At 37.7% G+C, this 24,816-nt stretch overlaps 1 protein-coding gene across 1 annotated transcript; it reads right to left on the minus strand.

Moving 5' to 3' along the window:
* Positions 1-161: 161 nt before the first annotated feature.
* LOC145767059 (uncharacterized) lies at positions 162-15,973 on the minus strand. Its single transcript, XM_082578799.1, has 13 exons — positions 15,851-15,973; positions 9,031-9,086; positions 7,626-7,690; positions 6,680-6,866; positions 6,258-6,395; positions 5,684-5,739; positions 4,364-4,420; positions 3,838-3,918; positions 3,150-3,313; positions 2,239-2,318; positions 1,988-2,060; positions 1,628-1,755; positions 162-881 (listed from the first exon to the last, which is right to left on the minus strand). Exons 1-13 carry the CDS (start codon positions 15,911-15,913, stop codon positions 665-667), a joined length of 1,365 nt encoding a protein of 454 aa, XP_082434925.1. The 5' UTR covers positions 15,914-15,973; the 3' UTR covers positions 162-664.
* Between the last annotated feature and the right edge of the window lie 8,843 nt (positions 15,974-24,816).

The following is a 24,816-nucleotide window of genomic DNA, read 5'->3' on the forward strand; positions in this document are numbered from 1 at the left end:
GAGGGGCCTAAATTTCATCGATCAAGTAGGCTACCCAAAGGAGAATTAGGCCTACGAATGAGATTTGAGGTAAGCAATAATACCCACAGGTAGGCCTAATATATTAATACTTTGTTGATGAAAGCCTTAAAGCCAACAAATGAAATCATGCATATAGGCTATACCGTACTAGTACTGTATTGGCATTTTAATAACAGACCTTGTGATCAAGGCCCACTTATTAAATCAGATTATTGAGTAACAAAGTTACAAGGAACATTTAACGCATAAAAGCAATGACTGCGCCAAATTGAATCAGTTTGGACAATTCGTAACTTTTCCAACAGATGTGAATGGGCAGCTGACATATGACCACAATGAAGTTCTCGATCTCCGGCAAACGCCTTAAAGCTTCGTGAGACAGCTGAGCCTGTATTTCAAAGACCTCTATGTTTCTTGAACTAAATAACAATAGTATTGGTGTTGACGGTACGGCTTCAAGCGAGCTAGCAATTGCAACTTCTTCTATACACTGTAACTGTAAATAGTGGAAGTTATGTAATCGCCGGCAGCTAACATGTGTACAAATGCTGAACGACGTGGCACGTTTGAAGATGCAGATGCATGTGTAAAATGCTTTCAAAATACGTAAATGCATTTCAACTTAGCCAAAAGTTGGTTAAAATTAAGTTTTTTTGCTAAAAAATCCCATTAAAGATGACTGTTTCCCTTTGAGAACGGGATTCTGTTTGAATATCGGTTTCTTATCCGCTTCAGGAGGAGTCTTATTCTCTTTCTTGACGACGTCATCATCATCTCCACTCGAGCATGACACCTCGGCATATACTTTCTCCGTCAACATTGAACCATCGGCATCAAAGAAGGTACGAGATTTCAAAACTCTGCACAAAACAAGGGACAAGTTTATGGTGAGGAACTTTCCTAGCACGGGCATCGTGCTTTTAACCTCGACCGTGCGATGCATGGAGAGTAAAAGACTGGCATCTATCTTTTCTCATGGCGTTAAGAGCACAGACCATACCAACAAAGATTGTATCATTCTCCGTTCACTAACGGGGCAAAAGGTCTGCATGTCTCGGACGAAGGGGTCCCTACATTGACTGTTCTCCAGTAGGCTAGACTCTCGACCTATTCCAGGCGAAACGTCATCATGTTTGGGACGATAAAAAAAATACAGTATAGGAGAATTATGGCGGTGATCTCAGCAGACTCCCAATGTTGCAAAACAATAAACTGGTAATGGCTAGTAAATATGTTAACTCTGAAAAGAAAGGCTTCTTCGGCGAGTTTCATACTTTACATCGTTTTAAAGACCTAAGCGTTGATTCGACGTAAAAGTAACAACTTTGTCACAAACTGCTACTGCTTAGTTCGTGGCCAATGCAAGGTTTCTGCAAAGAAAAGTAATTCACGTCGGAACGAAAATTTGCCTGAAACAGTCTTACTTTCCACATGCCACTGCATTTGTACAGATTCGTACTCAGCTGATGCGTCATATGTGGATTGTTGTGAGGGAAAGTGCACGCTCTTGCCAGGATAACTATCTCTCTTCATGTTTATGGTTTAAAGTAAGACAAACAATATTCTAACAACTAAGTCCTAATTCTAACAATGAAAAATAGACTACATTTTCTTTCGAGGATTTTTGTCCAACTCGCTTCTTTTGGCAGGAGGAGATACAACCGGTGACGGAGGAATGACGTCCATCTCTTCAAAATCTTCTTCCGACTCCAATTCACTCGATGAAGATAATTCCTGAGAAAGAGAGAAATTTCGAATGTATTTTGTAATTGAAAGCGTTTTTTCTTTGAAAGCGTTTGTAATTTTCTACGTTTTCTAATCAATGTTCTACACAAAGAATGAACAGCAGGCCACCATGACAACAGTCTTTTACTTTGACAACGAAGAAGACTTACGAGAAATGTCACATTGTTATTGGCATGAATGAGATCAACATTCAACAACATACAGGGATTTGACAACATACCCTGATCCTCCTTCGTCGTTTCGCAGGCTGTTCGTTGCTACTCTGGGAGGGTTTGGTTTTCTTTGACTTGGATCTAATTGAAAAGAGAAAGTTGCAATAAAAATACAGAAGCGCACAAGAACAATCCAATATATCATGAATATAACTTAAACACTATGTTTGAATATTTTCTATATCTAGAGAGGTATGACTTACAAAACAAATTCATGGTGCCAAAATACAGTCTTATCATGACTGTTGACTTTACTTACTTGGTATGGGTGGGCTTCGCTTTTCTGTACGTTTTATTTTTTGTTTTATCTGCATCTTCTTTTTCTTTTTGCTCTGGCACCTTGGAAGTAAACAATATACAGTAATGAGATAAGGAGTGGCTGTTGCACTTGCAAAATATGTTTAACCGATTATTATTATTATTCCGTGTACTGGTCTTTTAATTTACCCTTTGGAACCTTTCTCCAAAACTCAATAGTGGAGCGGCATCTACTGAATTTTTTTAGAGCCATGTAAAAAAAAACAAAAAAAAGCATGCATTTGTAACAAACGGTAGGCAAACTGGACAACCATATCACATACGGTACCACATTAACATTGAATGGATTTACAAGGATATCAAATCTAGCTTGGAACTACTCCAGTACCGGTAGTTCTTGCAATTTTTTTTGATATTCTTCCAATTCGTGGTCTGAAGTTACCTCTCTAATCTTACAGTGGGAAAATGACACGATTTTTACATTTCGTCTCTTTGAAAGACTTTAACTTTGTTTTGGAAACTTAAAACCGTTTTGAGCTGTATCTGATATAAACTTTTGAGTTATCAGGTAATAACAATTTCTCAATTAAAAAATATTACTATTCAGTTAGAATTACAATTTACAAGAGCCATAAAAATTATGTCGGCGAGCCGCAGTTTACCCACCGTTGAACTATGGCCTACAAAGATTGGATGGAAAACAAGATCGCACACCAATGATTCAACTCTCGAGCTGTGCGATGGAGCAAAGCACTTTAAGGACCAATCTCTGATGAACAGAACCTTTTTTGAAAACGTTTTGTTTGCTATTGTCGTGTATAACGCCTTAGTGGAAGCACGGTTTTTACAATGGATGTGGTTATTATAAATATTATGAAATGTTATGATTATTATTATTAACAAACAACTCACTTCATCGATGTTCATTTCGTCTGATAGCTCTTTCAAGTCGCCATCGTGCAACGTCAAGGGGTTCGGTTCCTCTACAGTGTTTGATGGTGGCGGGGTGTTTTCATTAGTAGAAGACAGAGGGGCTGATGTTGGGAATTTGCGTTGTTTAAATAAATCAGTTTTGCCTGGTGGAAAATTTTAAAAATAAATTATGCTTCGATGAGTACAAAGAAGGTGAAACCCCAATGACTTAACACTGAACAGTTGTGAAATTGTGTTATGTTTTTATATATCAATGGCTATGCTTGGTTGATGGCCGGAGCCCAAGTGCAAATGTTGCAAATAAATACCGTTGTTGACCATGGTGCAACGTTCTGACGAGAATTCCTTATGCATTGCTTTTTTTTCTTATGTAGCAGTCTGGCTCCTACACTTCGAATTAATCTTTTGCTGTTTTGTTTGTTTATTAGCACGATAAAACAAGAAAAGCTTCGAGTCAAACGGTTAAGTTCTAAGCGTACAACTAAGTTCGGAGTTAGACTAGACCTATTCTTTCCACTCTGCCGGTAAAGTATCAGGTCATCAACTTCAATGTCGAGAAAAATCAGTTTTCAGAGCGTGGTATTGTATGAACTGTGCGATAGTTATTTTTAATGGTTAAGATTCGTTAAAATTTTTTTACAGTACTGGTACAACACAAGTCCAATACCTTTAGTCATAAAAGTGTCCATCCCACCCTTCTTTTTGGCTGGTTTCGATTTTGTAGGCTTTAAAGTCTCGCTAGAATTTGCTGTTTTAACATTTTAAAACAATCGTTACTGGTTGCCACTGTGGGCACAAAAAGTTAGTCTAAATCAAAACTTCAAAATTTACATATATACAACTTAGTCCTTTACAAGGTATGAGATACTTTTCTATTAAAACGTGACCGAGCTGTCAAACAAAGTCAAGAACATGATATTCCTGACCTCTCGTCAGTGAGAATAAATGACTAAAAATATCTGCTTGTTTGTTTCAAAATGCAATCAAAAAACAATTTAAACAGCAATAAACTAGACTCAAAACAAAGGATAACATTTTTTTTGTTTTCTGATGAAAGTAAATTTATGTGAAATGACTTCTAACAAGTGAAATTGAAGAAGGGAGTAAAGGATGGCATTGAAAATGTAGTTTACCAGTCACCATAAAGGAAAAACACGAAACCTAAAAAGATAAAAACAAGAGCAAAAAACAACCTTGTTTTTCTTCCAGGGACTGCCTTGCCTCCTTGTTCTCTGTTGATGGCTGGTCGCCTGTTTCAGAAAAGTTGCTTTAAAAGCTTATGATATGACAAAAATGAATTCAGGTTTTGAGATTATTCGAAAACATACTTTATTTCATATGGTCATAGTGATTATTAGAAATTTTGCGCTGTAAAAGCAAGTGGTCCACACTCACGAGTCACAGCAGCACGTATTTGTAAGACGTATAGCCTATTATACGGGTCTGCTACTATTGGGAGAATCCGTTTCGGAGAATCCGTTTCGGAGAATCCGATTCGGGGAAATCCCTATTCGGAGACAGCCTTTTTCGGAAAATTTTTTCACAGCGACATATGTATAATTGTATATTGAAGGGAATTACGGTAGCTTACAATAGAGAAATGAATGATCAGTTGATCACAAAATTTAAAAGTTAGTTTTAACAATCTTGCTTTCTGTTGCTTAACATTAAGGTGTTTTTATAGCCTACCTGATAATAATAATCAGCCATAATTTCCAAATGGACGCATGAACTGTTATTTTTTGTTTGTTTTGTTGTTTGACATCGATTGAATCATCTCCGGTGTGTGTTTTTGTATTGACTTGTTAAACTAGGGATAGAAATTTTCTAATGATTAAGGATTCGAATATATTCTAAGTTTGCATACAGACGGCGACGCAGGGTACCTGTCAATTTTATGTGAGCAAACATTTTAATTTAATAGTTCAAAAATAAATTTAATTCGCTTTTCATTTTTTGCTAAATTTCAATTCAATTTATTTTTCTTTGTCGGAATGTGGAAGAAACGATATTGTGGAATAAAATACAAAATTCTTTAAAAATAAACAGAAGGCGTCATTGGATTTTCAAAAAAATTTCGAAAAAGGCTGTCTCCGAAGTGGATTCCGATATTACACAGCCTACTTTAATAACACAAATTTTACTGCCTTGTTAACAAGATCTCATTAAATCGCATTATAATGAAAAAATAGTGCCAAGTCACTCTTTGGTATAAAAATATTGCCAGGATTAAGTTTTGAAAGTGACCTTCTTATGGCATGGTCGAATATTACCGTATTTTACGGATCATAAGGCGCACCGGACTATAAGGCGCACCGGACCATAAGGCGCACCGGACCATATATAATAGTATATCGGTACTGGTTTTGAGTGTAGGCAACAAAGCACTACCGCACTTGATCCATACATAAGGCGCATCGGACCATAAGGCGCACCATCAATTTATGAGGAAAAAAAAGAATTTAAAGTGCGCCTTATAGTCCGTAAAATACGGTATTACCAATCAGTCTAACCTTTGTTAGGTTTGTTTGACAGAAACAGTGACATCGAAGCTTTATTCTGAGTTGATCTGAAAGCAGTGATAACAGCAAGCCAATAATTAAATACTTCCATAAAAACTAGGAATGATTCCGTATGTGCTCTGCTATATCCAAATATACACTGTCACCATCGAAACCCTTGCACTAAATTGCTATTCAGCCGACGGCTTGCAAAGTACTTCACAGTCTACAGTTGAATTAAAACTGTACCACATACGAGCTGTAAAGCAGTTGAGCAAAACATATTTGTTTTGCAGCTTGCTTTTGATTATGTGGTAGTGATTATGATAGCCTAGTTACGCACTTTTAGCACACTGGATTTTAAAATAACTGAATAACCTCCTAGTTCTGAGCAATATTTTTCACTGAACAAGTTTGTGCTATAGTAAATGATCGTCTAATGACACAAAAAATAGCAGAAAAGTGCCAACTTCTGTACAATGTTAAATAACCTACAACGTAGTATTACTCGTGTATTTCCATATAACTAACAATAAAATATCGCATTATTTATAGTGATAGAGGACGAAGTATATGATGAACTTACTTTTTAGGAGGTTCTGGTGTACGTTTAGTTTCGTTTGTTTTTGCAGGTTCAGTAGCTGCTTCAGGTTTTGAAAAACGTCGCTGCAGTATTTCTGTTTCAGAAAGTGTCTTTGCTCCATGAAATTGAATTTTGCTGAAACTTAAAATCATACAAAAATTTATATACGAACTGTTCCTCAATAAATTATTTCAAACAAATTTTCTAAAAAAACATTTAGCAATGATATAAAAATATTTAGTGATAAAAATCATTGCAAATTTACAGTATGCTGCATTTGCTGCAATATATGTCAAACCTTTTGAGCATATTATACAGTACATAAAACATAAGTTGTGTTTACGAAAATCAATTCAGGAAAAACTTATGAAAAAAGTTTAAAATGAAAGTCCAAAATATTGCACAAAGTGGTCATGTGGTCTAACCTGGCACATTGATGAAGAATTTTTCTTGTCATGTCACAATCAACTGAATACAATGGAGAAGGATCAAGTAGTTTTGCTTTTTGAACACTATACGGTAAACAACTTAAAACAGAGTCGATTTGAGATTTCACACGATCAAGATCGGCTTCAGGTACAATGGTAATAGCCAGCCCTCTTTTTGTTCTCCCTGCGTGTGCAAAAAATTTCATGTTCAGGAACAAACTAAATCTGAAACATGATCCTATAGCACGGGTCGGCAACCTTTAGCATTGAAAGAGCTATTTGGTCTCGGCTCCATATAACTAAAACCTGCTCTGAGCCCCACCATCTAATTGACTGCTTACAGCAAAAACATAACGCTTACAAGAAAGCCTTTTGTTCGAGTTATTCAGCCGCACCCTGTAAAACTGATTTGTAGTTACCATTCAAACAGCTGTCAACTCTTAACATGACTGGGAAACACAACTAGTCGGTTCATGGTCAAAAATAAACATACACATATTCTTTTAATGATTTATTTCACGCAGTTAATTGGTTATTGCAGTTTGATTATTGCACTACAATGATTTAATTGTGACACAAACTAGTACAAAAAGTATCACGTGAGCCAGAGCGCAGAAACAAAACAGCCGCAGGTTGCCGGCCGCTGTCCTATAGCATATGGAAAGCAATTGTCAGTGGATCAGACATATCAAAAGATTCTTATATTAAAAGTAATGCAAAATGGGGTTCAAACAAAGATATATATATATACAGTCACTTTTGTGAACACTTTAAAACCGTTGCCTAGTGCCTACATGTCACACCTGATAAGTTAAGAAAAGCACACCATATTATAGATTTCTTACTTAACATATTGGTGTAGGCTACTATGTGCTACATTTTACTGAATTTAAAACTATGCAAGCTTAATACATTTTGATCGAAAAAAACATAGTTTTATTACCCGTTATCGAGTACATTGCGAATAGCTGTCCATTTTCATTATTTTTGATGTACAACTGGAGAACGCTGCGAAAGAAACAAGTAGTCAGTAATTCGAACTGAAGAACCATAAATCAATCCTCATGTTGAGGGTGTGACCTATCTGTCAAGAGCAAAGTCTTCCTCTACACACCTCATAGTCCCTTGGGTTGGAAGAGTCCATGTTGCGGGCTACCATGTCACACTTTACATTACAAGTTGTTTTCAAAACAGGCTAAACCATTAAAGACCTGTGATGAAATAAATTTAACATAGTGTGGTATGAAACAGACAAGCCAACAATGATGCGCATCATTTAGGTTAGGCGTCATTTGAGAAAGGAGGCGTCATTCAAGTAGGACTCTTAAGAGTAATTCAATTGCCTTATAAAGTTGTGGACCAATTTTGCTGATAACAACCAAACATCATTAGGGCCCCGATAAAAAGGAAGACGCCATATCCATGCTGGGTTTTTTTTTCAGTCATTTATCGGTCATTGACCAATTTTTAGCAATATGTCCGAAAATATATAGTCAATCCGGTCAAAATGTCCAAAAAAAAAAACAACGCTTCTCAGCGAAACTTAATTTTGTAGCTAGTCAGGAAGTGCAAATTTTGGTTTGTATCAGCTACTTGAAAGGAAATATTTTCATCAGAAAAAATGACCAAAATAAATAAAAATTGACCGAATTTTTTGAAGCCATTTCGGACAAATGACTGAAAAGTCTCAGCGAAAAAAAACACTATCCATGGGTATGCAGTGCACTATGCAACACTGATGATCCCCAACAAACGTGTAACTCGAGTATGACATCTTCCATTGTCATTTGATTGGGGCCTTAATAAATGTACAAATCCTCACCCCACATCTCCTTAAATCAGGGATGTCCAACATGTGGCCCGCCAGTCCTTTCAATGCTAAGTAGTATTTTTTTAGCAAAATTGCTAAAAATTGAAAAATACTAACATGAAAAAATAGTTTACTTCATCTTATATTATATATTATAGAATTAAATTTCAGTTTCTTTTTATGTACCGGTGCGTGTGTTATTTGTTCCTATTTTCAAAGATAAAATCTATGATTTTTAAGTGTTCTTTATGTATAATAGGTACCCATTTTTCTTGAAATTAGGTTCTGGGGCCCATTGAATTATTTTAAGTGCCAATGCGACCCACTATAAAAAAAGGTAGGACATCCCTGCCTTAAACCCAACATTAATATTTACAATCAGAGATATAAAAGTGTCAAATTAAAAATGTTCTAAAACTTCAGGAAAGTCGAACATCATAAAGTACCACTCAACACTTGACAAATAACCTTTGGATTGTTTTCTTTATGATAAATATGAAATACAGTACACATTACACAATAACATAGGTCTACTCACTCTTTTGCTTTATCTACTGGAAGTGCTAGCTGTTGACTCAATGATTTATAAGTGACCTGAAATATCAATTACGGTACTTTAAAAAAAAGCAAGCTCTTCATTAACTGATCAAGTTGATATAGTGGCAAAAATGAAGAATTGTAAATTGTTGTTACACAAAATATTGATATCCTGTGTTTTTGTGTATGATTGTAGACGAGAACAAGGACTTTCAATCTTTACTGCACAACCAACAAGTTGTAGCAAGCAAGTAACAGATGTTAATAGTTAGCAAAAGCTATGATCCTCTCATCACTCGAGAATGAAATACATGAAAGAGTCTTTGCAATTGGGTGATTTCATGCATGCACCACAACCTTGCTGCAAACAACAGAAAAAGAACAATACTGAATTATTAAACATAAATTAAATATATGGTTCATCAAAAAAATACTTTCTTTTGAAATCAGTATTGTTGTTTACTTAAAATGTAGAGCTTCACATGTAAGTTTTTTTAAATCAATATGCTTAATCTACCGCACAAATACTTGTAATAATTAATCTTGTAACTTAATACTTGTAACAAATACTTGTACAAATAATCATAAAGAATATACAGTAGATAGTAAAACATAGGCAGAGGCGTAGCCAAGGGGGGAGGGGTTTGGGATTACAACCCTCCCTTTGGCACACGTGTGACATCACCATATTAAGAATGATGCTTTCAGTCTCTTCTCTATGTCTCTAAAACAAAGTTTGCCTAATTTTAAATGAAACTGCATTAAAAGAGCGAGTTTTGCCAATACCAAACATTCAAATATCTCAGCCAGGAATTAGCAACAAGAAAACATAGACTTAGCTTTACTACCGAAAAATGCCCAAGAAAACATGATCTTATCCTTTTGCTATGCCACCGACCGGAATGGCCCGTTTTGGTGAGTCCGATTCGGTGAGTCTGATTCGGTGAGTCCGATCCCTTAACGGGGGATTTTTTCAATTTTTTTTTTAAATTATCGGGTACCGTAGCCTAATTATATATCATTGCCGTTTTAGGGTTAGCGGTTTGGGGTTAGGAACTCACCGAATCGGACTCACCGAATCAGACTCACCGAATAGTAGCAGACCCCCACCGGACAGCACCATTTTACAGGAATATTTATATCCACATTTTTGTTGAAAATGCTCTCAGAATGCACAAATTCAAAATATTTTTTAAAATTTTTGGGGGAAGGCCTCCCCAGACCCCTGCCGCTGGGTGTTGTCTTTGGCAAAGACGGCGTCTGGCTTCGCCCGCCTGCCGCCAAAACCCTTCCCTTTCAAAATTCCTGCCTACGTCACTAGGCGGAGGTCATATTTACTATAGGCTATATATATTGTGAAAATAGCCTCTGAGGCTATATGCACATGTTCAGTTGAGCATGACGTTTCACCTCAATATGTGCTCAGGTGTGCTGTAGGTCTATACTCTACGTAACTTTTAGCAAAACGTCAAGTCGCGCATGCATAATAAATACCGTATATGAAGCATCGGTAATAAGACAAAACAAATTGCAAAACTAAAACTCTCAAATTATACATTAGGTGTTGCGAAAGTGCCATATTTAAACCTGATTTTCCTGTTTTGGTATCAAGCACATTATAAAATCCAGGTTTGGTCACTTCTACTTTTTTAGACTTAGAACTGCTATGTTTGGCATATAGGCTATTATTTTTTGTTGTAATGGTCAGAAATAAAAACAAACAGAACATTGAAGAAACTACCATACTTTTTTTAAACAATATTATTATTTTTTTAAAGCCAATAAACTTGTTAATCAGCAAAAGTGTAGTGCATCAAAAAAATTCACATGCAAGTTAGGCCTAGTTTAGCAATTGTAGTCACATCCATTTATGACAACAAAAAGTTGTCTAAAAAAATTTGAAATTTCACCAATTTAAAAAACTTTATTACTCATCATGTTTGAAACGAAATAAAAAATTGGGCTGTAGGCTACGGTACCGTACCCAGCCTACTTAAATTAAAAATTCACCACAAAAGCAATAATGATTGAGTCACTTCGAATTAGAACTTAGTTTTAAAAAAAACCTTCTGGGCAGCATCTAACTGATATCCTTTGAAATATCAACCCAGAAAACAGCGCACAAGCCACTGGTTAAGTTGAAAAAACTCTTAAATTTAAAAGTTAGTTATAGGCCTACCCAGGGATATCTAGAGAAGGGGATATGAAGGCTTTTAATACGTCTGACGGTAGAAGGGCTTCTGTTTATCGTAAATAATCTCTATTTACAGTAAAATGACAATTAGCACCGATAGTAGTTTAATAAACCTTGTTATGATAACCTGCATTGCGCTATTATCATCAAGCCTGGATACTCCCTGCATGCTCATGGTTGCTTGATAATTCAGCTAACCGTATACTTGCTTTACATCTAGCCAACTCCAAAGGCTTTGTTAAGGGGACACCTCTAATGAAAAAAAAATTTTTTGAAGAAAATTATATTTTGGACTGAAAAGATAGAGAATTTCATCAGGATTCTGAATATATGGCAGTTTCTCCACAATTCCAATTCATTCCCTGTTAAATTTTAGAACTAGTGGAGCTACCACGCGACCCAAAAGTCTAAAATATGCCAGAACGATGATATGATATGCTGAAAATATACTAATAGTAGCAACAGAAAAGCCCTTTCTGGTTTTATATATTTGGGGTATTTGTAGCTGTTGTTTTGGTCATGCTTCAGCAGTTACAAATTTCCTGTATCCTAGCATTTCAAAGCCAGTAGTGACAGTAACAATAGCCTAGCTGAAAATGCACGATTTGCTTTGTATTTGCAAACCATAACTTTAAACGCGTTTTACTCAAAATGACATTTTTTTGCAGTAAATGTTTATTCAAACAAACTCATTTGTTTATTTCTTGTCCGAATTGGCTAAAAATTGGAATGCATGCTGGTACAATGGTATTGCATCAACCTATGAGAGCTTTTTAAAAATTTTATTTCTTGACCATTTTATTGAAAAAAATGTGTATAAATATTTTCGCACACAAGTAACTTTCAAAAAATTTGTTTTTTTTTAGGAAAGTGACATTTTAGAGAAAAAAGCTCTCATAGGTATTTGCATATAAGGTAGATCTAGCATTTCATAACATTTCTTGTTGCTATATGGTGCTGGTAGTCATACGCGCCGACTTCCGGGGGGCCGGGGGCGGCGCCTCCTGTAAATTTATGGTTGAGGGGCAACAAAAATGGCTACCAAGTAGTGTTTAAAGATAAAATAGTTTGCGAAAGAGATTTAGATCATTTAAATCAGGGGTGGGGAACCTGCGGCCCGCGGGCCAAATGCGGCCCGCGTGACTGTTCCATGTGGCCCGCGTCAAAATTGGGCTCCTTGTTTGCAAAAGTGAAATCATTTGAAGCTAAACTACATCTGTGGAAAGTACAACTTGAAAACAATAATACCGCACATTTCCCTACCTTGCAAGAGCAAAAGCCTTCTACTACAGCCAAATATGCCCATGTATGTGTCAGTCTTATGGAGACATTTAATGCAAGATTTTTGGACATAAAGATAAAGAAATGGAGTTAGATATTTTTGCCTCTTCTTTCAATGTGATTGCAACTGATGTTCCTAGTAACTTCCAACATGAAATAGTAGAGCTGCTCCAGAATGACTGTACGTTGAAAGCGATGTACCAAAACGTTCCACTGCTCAACTTTTATCAACGCTACATAAATGCTGATGATTTTCCAGTCATGCGGAAACATGCTTTGAAATATGTGTCTCTGTTTGGAAGCACCTACCGTTGCGAGCAGTTTTTTTCCAAATTGAATCTAACAAAAGTCGGCTTCGCTCCAGACTGACTGATAAAAACCTGGAGATGCAGTTAAGAGTCGCAACATCTTCCGTGTCAGCAGACATCACACGACTCACCAAAAATAAAAGCTTTCAGCCCTTCCACTAGCTGTGAAAGTGAAATAAATCATTGTCTACTTTGCTACATTTTTTATCTGTAAATAAAATTTCGAATTTTTTAGTGGCCCGCCAATGTTATTTCTCATTTTATGTGGCCCGCAATACTAAAAAGGTTCCCCACCCCTGATTTAAACGGACGATCTCGTGTATAAGTCGAACCTCTACTGTTGAGCTGAAATCGGTGATATTTCCTTCTCCCGTGTATAAGTAGAATAGCTCATTAGAATCATCTATTGGCATTGACATACGGTGAGGAAATTTCAAAGTAGATGATAAAGTAACTTACGCTGCTGGAATAGTCACGTAACTATTCACGGCAATATTAAATAAATCAGCTAAATTAGACGCGCTATTTTCAACGAGGTCTTCCCGCTGTGAGATCAATTATGATTCAACAGAACGCATTGTTTTGTTCGCAATGTTGTGAGAATTAAATCGAAAACCGATAAAACAAAAGGTGTTTAATGGTCTTGGTCGCAGATATTGCCTGCATTAATGACGTCTTTTACCGCTATTATCACCTAGCTAACCTGACATCATTGTTTTATGCGGCCGCTAAGGTTTGACATCGACTTCAACGATTGTGAAATGTTACGTAGGAAGAACGATTATATCCTACACACAATAATACAAATAAATTGATCTCTGGAAAAACAGCCCTTCCTGCTGTTTTGTCTCGTGGGCTTTGCATATTGCTCAACAAGTGCATAAAGTTTAGAATTGACAATAAATCATACAATTTGAAAATTAAGTTTGAATTACTGCAAATAAACGTATTCAAAACTTTTACTTCGGCCGACAACATTTCACACTCCGTAATCTACGGCGGCAATGATTTTGCAAAAATGTGTTCATGTGTTCATTTTGAAAACTGTCGAGCTGGAGACAACAGCTGCTTGTCCGGTGTATACAGTAAGTCGAACCTGCTTTCTGAGGTGAAAATCACTTGCGAACATCTCGACCTATACTCGAGTATATACGCTATTCGATAAAAGACTAAGTTATAAAGACTTTCGATAAAAAACAGAAGAGAAAACACTTCGCACTTGTTGTTAACCCTTTAAAGGTAAGTAATTAGAAAAACGAGCGAAACAAGGTTTAATAAAACTGGTAGCGGGTTTCCAATCTGCTTGAGATCATGATTTTTTGCGTTTTATTTCGATAACTTCACTTTCTTGATTGTTGTTATTCACTCGTGCGAAAAGAAAATGAATCGGCTTGTTTTCCAACTGTTCCAATTATGAGCTAACAATATCAAAATTGTTACGACTAGACGTACTGCATGCGAAAAACTAATCGTTTCAAGCAGCGGTTCTAATAAATTCGGTTTGCGACCTAGGTGTCAATATCAACAAGACGGTAAGCTTAATCAAAGACTATTTTAATTGAGTAAAATAACGTTTATGGTTATGACGTCATCACCTTTCTCGCTCCCCAAAATGTTTTGAAAAGTCGGCGCCTATGCTGGTAGTGAGAAACAGTGTTTTCTATTAGCATGTCAAAAAATAATTATTGAAATATTGTCTGTGTTTGAAGGAAGCTCATTGCATCAAATTAAACTTTTATTTCATGAGACTTGCATATTCAGATGTGTCTTTTCCAGTGGCGTAGCCAGAAAAATTTTTTGGGGGGGCCAAATATTTGATGAATTGAAGAAAACGACAAAATGTTTGATTTCAGACATCGCCACCTGATGTGCAGTGGCACATCCTGGTCGGTTAAGCAAGGGAAGCAATAAAGCTGGTGGGGTTTAGAGCGTGCCGAAAGCACGCGTATTCTAGGGGGGTCCGGAGGCATGCTCTCCCGGAAAATTTTTGCAAAATTACACTTAAATAATGGATTATAACGCTTTCTGGAAACACTTTTAGGGTAATATTTGTGTGAAACTTATTAGCAGATAAACAGCTATTAACTTATTAAAGGTAGCTCTTATCTACACACAAACGGGCAAAAACTGCGGCTAAAATTAGAGAACACAAAAAACTCAGCTACACAAAAACCCTACAGAGTAAGCGATTCTGAAATTGCTTCCACAGATTAGTTAAAAGAAGCGTAAATCGCGTAAACTTTGCGCGATTTACGATTTGCAAAATGTATTGGTGTCTTTCTGTGTGTCTAAAACAAGTCCTGGGGGGTGTAAATAGCCAAATGTCTTGGAAAACAATATAAATTTATACAAATTATATTATATTTTCAACAAAGGGTTCAACTTCGGAATCCAAACTTTGAAAATTTGGGGGGGCCATGTCCCCGTTCGCCCCCCTGGCTACGCCTATGATCTTTTCATGCCCTTTTCAGAAATATATGGTATGTGGGGGGTTCCCACAATAGTTGGCTTATCTGAGGCAAGCTTCTCAGCCATCAGCGAATATTGGGATTTCATAAGAGGTGTCCCCTCAAGAAAAGCAGTTTACAGGTAACTTTTCAACTGTCTTTCCAAACAAGTATTCTTCAAATATGCTCTACGTAACATTTGCTAACTGTCTTCTGTAGCTTACTGTATCAGCTGCACTACAAAACTTTCTGTATTTTTGAAAAAAACCGCATGTTTCACGCGCTTCAAACTACCGACCTGGTAGTGTCATAAGAATAAGGCAATCGCTGTGCGCCTTTGCATCCCCTTCTTCAGATATCCCTGGGCCTACCATACGCAATTCTTTATCATTGTTTTTTGTTCTTTTTTCAAAAGGAAAAGTGGACGTGTGCATATATTCTCAGAGGCTATATTGGCAATATATGGTAAGAATATTACATTGTATAGTTACAGCAGGCTACGATACATTACAAACTAATATTTATCTTAAAACAATAAAAATAAATATGAAATAACTAATACCGGTAACGTAAATAACTTTAAAAACTTACTATTTTATTCTCATCGTCTACCAACTCATCAACAGTTGCTAGATAAGATTCTAAATTTTCCATAGTTCAGTAAACAAAACTGTAATAAACTAAAAATGATACTGTGCTAGAACAGATGATTCTGAAAAAATGTAAATTTTCAATCAACAGCTGTTGTTGACTGATAGATACTTGATATTTGCAGCTTCCATGTAGTGTTTTAAAACTTTTATTCACTTTGCTTGTCACAGAGTCTTGACTCTTGAAACTTGCTTTCGGGGTTCGGCTTCAGTCAGCTCCCGCGAAATAAATTGCACACAGTAACCAGAGTTGCCAGAAAAAAATCAATTTATTTCGAGCAATGACTAAACAACAAACATCATTTTTTTTCAATTGACCTTTTGCATAACAAACCAACGGAGCGTGACGTTGGAGTCGTGAACGACTAGCCGCTGTTTGCAATGCTGTGCGATAGGGTTAGTGGCGTAGTTTGCAGGCGAATAAATTGTTTAACGTTTGCTTGAGCTGTTGTTTTGTGGTCTTTACAGGCGTGTATCAGTGTTTCAGTATAATTTTCCAAAAAATAAAACTCTTTTAATTGTAAACTTAAGCTACAGAAGTGTTAACCTTAGACCAGTTCTTTACTGTATTGGAAGCGATCTTCAGGGATATCTAGAGAAGGGGATACGAAGGCTTTTATTACGTCTGACAATAGAAGGGCTTCTATTTATCTTAAATAATTTTTGTTTATGGTAAAATGACAATTGGCACCTATAGCAACTTAATAAACTTTGTTATGACAACCTGCATTGCACTATTACAACCAGGTATGGATATTCAATAAAAGCTCATAATCACTTGTTAATTCAACTACCCGTATAGCCTACTTGCTTTACACCTAGCCAACTGCAAAGGTTTTGTAAAAAAAACCCAGCTAACTGGTAACCTTTCAACTGTCTTTTCAAACAAGTATTCTTTTAAATATGTTCTGCATAACACTTGCTAACTGTATTGTGTAGCTGAGTGTACCAGCTGCACTACAAAACTTTCTGCAATTTTAAAAAGAACCGCATGTTTAACGCGGTACCAACTACCGTCCTTCTAGTGTCATGAGAATCAGCAATCGCTCTGAGCCTTCGTATCCCCTTCTTCAGATATCCCTGGCGATCTTGCCAGGCAAAGATAGGAAGAATTTCCTGTATTATACAGCTTCAAAGGCTAAGCATGCAAATCAAAATGTTGATGCAGAACTTGATGACGATGCTACTTTCGAAATACATGTATCTCAAAATGATACAGGAGCACTGCATCTAGGCTACATAGACTAGCGGTGGAAGATGAATTTTTTTCTTAGTGTTGATGAAGCTTCGCCTGGGTTTGTTTTATGGACTTAAGCACAAGGTTTGGTATTAGTTCTGCATTCGTACCTACACCAGTGGTTCCCAACGTGGGGGTAAATTACCCCCGGGGGGTAATTTGCCTGTTTTTGGGGGGTAACGAGGCCCGATTTAGAAGCAGTGAAGGTTGTGAACTTTTTAAAAGCGAAGGAATTGAACAGCCGTCTTTTCAAGGAGCTGTGCAAGAAGATGAAAGATACGAAGCATTACTGTACCACACAGATCGCCTTACCGATTACTGTACCACAAGTACGATGGTTGTCTCATGGCAAAGTGATAACCTGTTTGGTCGAACTTCGTGAGGCTGCCCATGTTTTTCGGTAAAAAAAAGTCCGACTTGGCTGAATACTTCTCTAACCAACAGTGGATTTCCCAGCTGTGCTATCTGGCTGATATCTTTGGTGAATTGAACAAAGGCAATCTTTTAATTCAAGGCAAGAATGTAGCTAATTGTGATCGACACCAAAGTAACCGTAGCAGCATTTATCTCAAAGGTTAAATTGTGGAACAAGCGAGTTGGAAGAGGTACAGTTTCACACGCTTGACATGTAGCTTACCTCGAAGGCAATGGACTTGATTTGACAGCGACGCTGAAGAAGGACATAGCTGACCACTTAGGCCAGCTAGCCAAGAAGATGGACAACTACTTTCCGAATTTGGACATGGCTAGTCTCCAATGGTGCACTGAGCCCTTCACATGTGATGACAGCCAGGTGGATGATGACGACTTTCCGACTAAAGAAGAATTTATCACTCTCCGAATGAACGAGGAGTTGAAACTTGATTTCAAAGGGGAAAAGTTGGAGCCTTCTGGTTTAGCAGACTCCGGGACACACCAACATTAGCGACACAGGCATTAAATATTCTGACATCTTTTTCAACAACGTATGGGTATGAACAAAGATTTTCAACTGTCTTGGGAATGAAAACAAAGAAGCGCAATCACCTGGATGTCGAAAGCGACGCAAGAATCGCCCTCAGTAGCACAAAGCCCAGGATCACAAAGCTGGCGGCTGAAGTCCAGGCCCAACCTTCCCATTGGATGTTTACCACACATTTCTATCTTGTATTCAGTATTGTATTGCATTTTGATTGTCATAGTTAGCCTTTTGAAACACATAGCAAATCCCTGATAGCAATAAACACTTTTGTTTTTGAAAATTGATCGTGGGGGTAATTGGCTTACTTCAGGGTGGAGATTAGGGTAACAGCCAAAAAAAGGTTGGGAACCACTGCTGTACACCGTACTTTTCATCAGGGATATCTAGAGAAGGGGATATGAAGGCTTTTAATACGTCTGACAATAGAAGGGCTTCTGTTTATCGTAAATAATCTCTGCTTATCGTCAAATAACAACTGGCACCGATAGTAGTTTAATAAATCTTGTTATGATAACCTGCATTGCGCTATGAGCATCAGGCCTGGATACTCACTGCATGCTCATGGTTGCTTGTTAATTCAACTACCCGTATACTTGCTTTACATCTGGCCTAGTGCAAAGGCTTTGTTAAGAAAAGCAGCTTATTGGCAACTTTTCAACTGTCTTTCCAAACAAGTATTCTTTAAATATGCTCTACATAACATTTGCTAACTGTCTTCTATAGCTGCCTGTATCAGCTGCACCACAAAACTTTCTGCAATTTTGAAAAAAACCGCATGTTTCACGTGCTTCAAACTACCGCCCTGGTAGTGTCATAAGAATAAGACAATCGCTGTGAGCCTTTGCATCCCCTTCTTTAGATATCCCTGCTTTTCATTCATGAATGCATCTCATGTTTTTAAGGTTGATTATTTTGAACATAGACTTCAAAAAGGAATACTCAAGCACCATGATCATCATCGACTGCACTGAAGTAGGCTACGTCTCGAAACAGTCGTCAACCGTCAGTCGCAAACGTACCGTACTCGAACTTTAAAAGTAGGCTACGAACACTGCAAAGGCATTAGATTAGTGGGAGTTGATCCAAGATATAGGGGTATTGTGTTTGTATCTCAGTTGTACACTGGGAATGTGAGTGACATAAAGAAATATGTCAGAGGAGTGGATTTTTCACCATTTGAAGCAGAAAATAGCTGCTAATGAACTGCACTTCAATGATGTTGTTATGGCCGAAAATGGGTTTCTTATAGAAAAAGATTTAGCATACATGGTATTGGTCTACATTTGAATATCTCACCGTTCCTAGGTAAGCCTCAAATGAGTGAAGACGAAGTGTTGAATACACGAAGTATTGCACGCCATCGCATTCATGTAGAGAGCAGGCCATAAAAAATTTTTGTCAATTTCACATCTTCGACAGGAAAATACCAGTGACTATGCTTGGCATCACCAATGAAGTGTGGTTGGTTTGTTGCATATGTTATGCAGAATGAAAATAAAATGTTGCAAGACAAGTGTTCACAGCGGTAAACCATGATCTCTTTGTGGGAAAATTGTAACATAAGATTCCCGAATCCGTTCGTCTGCATGTAATGACCGAAAAAGAAACACTCCTTTGAAACGTCTATTCAAAATTGTATTTCTGTAAAATTAGCCACCTGGCTGTCGAAAATGGGATGCAACGCCGTACACCACTAAAACTTGTCACTACAGAACAGATTACTTGGATAAAAGACGGAAATTTTCGTCCAGCTGACAAGCACTAAGCAAAACAGTTAAACATGCGACCAACCTCTTCAAGCAACAATTTTAAAATGAATGACCAGAATAGATATCAATATCTCAACTCACGTACGCAGTACTGTGACGTAATAGTGAAAGACATTGTCACGCAATTCAGACAGGTGTTCAAAGGTGATGATGCAATATTTCATGTTTAAACAGGTTTGACACAAGTCTTACGAACGATGGTGCAATTTTGGCTCATTTTTAGGAAAAATTCCATGACGTAAGATTCAGTAGACCTGAACGGTTTTATATGACGTTTGATTAGGTGAACAATTGTCTGGAACATAGCGGCCCCTAGTTATGACAGTCTGACATGGCATAACTAAAAAAGAATTGACGACAATTGTGAGCCAATGAATAAAAACACACGATACACAAATTGTTTAAATCACTCACGTTTAAGTTAATACGCAAATACAAAGGGCATGCAAAGAATGAACAACAATAAGAATAAACACGACGATACATGAAATTGGTACCATAGGTACACGCTAAAATGACGCTATGTACAATGGTTGCGATAATAACCGACTGTTCTGGGCTCAGACAAGTATCGGCCACCGCAGACAAAACCAGGCTCAAACCTTAACACTTAGGTGTTCTTTACGGGGGCGAGGCACGAAATATCCCTCAACACGTAGTCTACTTTCACTTTCCCCGTACTCTCATCATAGTTGCAGACGGCAACTTTGGTTCTACGAACCACAGGCTTCCCTTTCCTAATTTGTGGAACTACCTCATGCACCCTCCCAAGTTGATACTTCCCACGTTTACCAATGTCTTGGAGAGAACCTACCACTACAAGTTGACCAGGCTCCAAATTCTCGGCCATTTTTAACCATTTTTTCCGGCCCTGAAGCCCTGGCAAGTAAAAATCGATCCACTTACTCCAAAACTGCTGAGAAAGTGACAAATTGAATCGATAATCCCTTCTTAGTTGGTCACGATCATATGGTTTCCCAACAGCACAGTATGGGGTCAAAAGTGAGGCAGGGGTGATGACAGTAAAATCCCTAGGGTCGTCACTTAAAGGTACCAAAGGGCGTTTGTTCACGATCCGAACGACACTGCCTGTGTACGTAAGCAGTTCAATAAAATTGGGCTTACGTATTGAAGAGTCCAAAATGTGAAAAAAGTACTTGGTCATATCGGCCACGAAACCAAATCTACTCAGCCGAAATCTAGCCAAGAGATCTGCCAGAGGGTTTAACAAATCAGGACACGAAAACATTACATCATTAACACAAGTTCCTCGAAATTCAGACTTACCATCGTAAACAATGCGCTTTTTTAATTGTGACGTCACAAAGTATGGTAAATACTGTACCATTCAAATCCCTTTACATTTTCTGCTTCACCAGCACGCTCAATATAGCCATTAGATTTAAGATCCTTCATGGTGTCAGTAAGGAAATCACGAAGTTCAGGTTGTTTTAAAGCCTTCTTCCTTAAAGCAGCAGCTCTGTCTGACGCCAACACAAAATTGTTAGGTAGATCAATATCTTCCTGCAACGGAACAGGTATCTCAAATCGACCATCTTTCAACTCAATATTCGGTTCGACAAGTTCTCTAGCCAAAATATCATTGCCAGACAATTCACAGGTTTCATTTTGCAACGTCAAATCCTGAATGACTTTATTCAGGTCTGCTATTTCCATATCACGAGACTCAATTTTACGCTGAAAGCCAGAGATGACATCCGACTCTGAAGACGTCTGCACTCTGCACACTTTAGCAACGCTTTCAACTAAGGGTGACTTACCACCACAAGCCAACCAACCGAGAGGAGTGAGTAAAGCATGCGGTTTACTACGATTTTCACCAACACGTTCTTCTTTTGCCCACATCAAATAAGCGTTGTCGTTGCCAATCAGTACATCTACAGTACTACAATCATTCAAATGAAACATATTCACGTCATGAAAATGACGGAAACCACTTAAATCTTGTTTATGCGGTAAAGTTTTAACATCGTCAGCCCAAGCTGGGTTAACCACCGAGGTTATATCACAAAACAGTTCATCTGTCTCTAACGACTGGATGTTGAGTTTGACAAGGTCAGCACAAGTAGCTTTCTGACCAGCCAGGGTATCCATTTTAAACGACGCTTTATCGTACGGTTTAAGACCAAGTTCGCACACCAAATCACTCGAAACAAACGTCAACTGCGAACCAGGATCATGCTGACAATACACCAACTTCGATTTGCCAGTCATTGGATTCAAAACACGAGCAGCAGTAACGCGATTTTAAAGGCTGCTTTAACATTTCCAATCTTAACATTACGCACAGGAACTCTGGCACCAACATCACCTTTGCCGATCGAATCCAGAAAATCACGTGACGTCACATAAAAATCATGCAGAAGAAAATAGTGTTTCTTATCGTTGTTAGGCCCACACTTACGACAGTTATTTGCATGAACGCAATCCCTAACCATATGCTGGCGCAAACAATTCAAGCATTTGCCAGCTTTCACAATAACATCTCTCTGATCTTTAGGTGTCAAGCTCAAAAATTCTTTACAATTAGACAAAAAATGATATTCAACTTGACCACGTGACAAACAATAAAAACATGCCGGTATGTCACTACGTCTGGCCACACCACCGCGCGGTGCGCCAACAGCAGTCGAATACTGCGAACTCCCTGACATCACATCATCATGGCCCATTAGGGCGTGTTGATTTTTTCAATTGCCAAATCCCAACAATGACTGGTGCTAAAAAGTTGTGGCTTGGTGTAAAACTTCTAAAAATACCCTTTTAAACGAAAAATAAAGCGGTTTAGCTCGGTAAATAGCTTATCGAAATCTTGCTTCTTCAAGTTTTCCTCCTGCTGATAGGAATTAGTAAGTTTTCTTTTCCAATTGTGACGTAACACAGAATTTTGCTGCAACAACTGTATCTACATCAATGCTAACCTTACTGCGTAATAATGATGCATTATTTGCATCTGTTGGGGGCTGGTTGTAGCAAAAATAAAAGTAGTTAGTAAGCGTTGTTATGACGTTTTGTAAAAGTTTTACTATTATAAGCGTGTGAGAAGTTTTACTATTGTTGGCAAGGTAAGTTTATCTTTGCAATTAAGACTTACAGGTTTGCGGTAGTGTTACTGTTACAATAAACTTTGAAGTGGTGAGGATGAAACACCATTTTCTTAGCTTTAATTAAACAATGCATAATCCAAAAAGTGTCATGTCCTTTTATGAATTTTTTGTAGGACGTGAATTACTTCGAGTTAAGTTAAAACTACTTTCAGGAGTAGATTTATGTTGGATTGAGTGTTATATACAGCTGAGTTTACCGAAGAGAACGAAGGCATTTTGCTGCTGTGCTTCTTAAAGTTTTCGAGTTCAAAGATTTCTGTTACTGTTGGAATGGCTTCCAAGAGGACGAGGCTTAGTGCATTCACACATATGAGTAACTTCATTGGTACAAGCAGGGAGTTGTTGCCGTCAGAGCTTCCAACTCTTCGAGATGTTTTGCGATTTGGTTTACTGGTAAGAGAACAAAGTTGCGAAGATGTCAGAAATTATCCGACAGCTGCTCTTGCTAAAGATATTTACCCACAAGTTATAGAAAAATGGCAACGAGCAAACAGGTTATTTGAAAGTCCTGTGCTAAATTCGCAAGCTACTGTCCTCAGAAAGATTCGAGAGAGCTGGGAGCAGGCAAAAAACATTTCTCTTGGGAGAGGAAAACTGATGATCAAAGAAGAGTTTACTGCAAAACTTGACAAACTCTTCGACATTCTTAACTGCAAATGTAAAATTGTTAGCTGTTTTGAATTTGGTTGCCCAAAAGATGGTGGATGTAAACAAGAAACTCATGTTATTTGTATTTGCCCTAACCAAATGAAGATCCTTCTGATAGAACTAACATTCATCAAAGGTCAGAGGGAAAAGACTGGTTCAATTGGACCACATCAGATTGCATTACCAGATCTGCCAGAGCATAAGAGGCAAGTTAAAAGGCAGAAAAGGGAAGAAGATGAGAAAAGAAGGATAGATAAATACAGGCAAAACTGTCAGTCAGATGTTTCGTTTACTTTCTCAGATGATGAAAGTGACAGTGCTCAAACTCAAGATGAGGAAGTCACAGTTCAAATGCCAAGTACATCGGCATCTTCCGCTTATAGCAACAAGCAGTTCTACAACACGTTAGAGATACGTAATGTTGCTATGCAAAGTATCAGATATGGTGTTGGCCTACGTGCCGCAGCTGCCATCTCCACCGCTGCCTTAATAGATGTTGGTTTGATCAGTGAAGAAGACAAGAGTCTTGTAATTGATCATAGTAAAGTCAAGAGGGCCCAAGAAAAAGTTATGAAGTTTCTAGATCAAGAGTTTGATGATCGTTGTAGCAGGGGTGAAATTGACTGTATTTTCTTTGATGGTCGTCAAGATATGACTAAAGTTATGCTGAAAGCAGATAATTCCGATCGTCAGTTCCCCAGCGTCATTAAAGAAGAGCATTATTGTGTATGTAGTGAGCCAGGTGGAAGATATTTGTACCATTTTACTCCTGAGAAAAGCTTACAGAAAAAACCAGCAGAAGTTATTGCAGACAATCTCGTTGATTTCATTAAGAAGAAGGGTATTGATAACAATCTGCAAGCCATTGGAGGTGATTCAACGAACGCTAATACTGGTTGGGGGGGTGGTTGCATGCACTGGGTAGAGGTGAAACTTGGTCGTAAGCTGGTCTGGTTGGTTTGTTCTCTACACACTAATGAGCTACCCTTATGTCACTTGATCACAAAACTGGATGGGAAGACATTGTCTCATAACAAGTGGACAGGCAAGATTGGAAAAATGCTAGGCACTGCTACTGAACTTGAAGTGGATCCTTCATTTACCAAAATCTCCATTGGTGAGCCTCTTATTTCACTGCATGACGATGTCATAAGGGATCTCTCT

The sequence above is a fragment of the Aplidium turbinatum genome, chromosome 3 (genome assembly GCF_918807975.1).
Source record: "Aplidium turbinatum chromosome 3, kaAplTurb1.1, whole genome shotgun sequence".
Classification (NCBI taxonomy): Eukaryota; Metazoa; Chordata; class Ascidiacea; order Aplousobranchia; family Polyclinidae; genus Aplidium; species Aplidium turbinatum.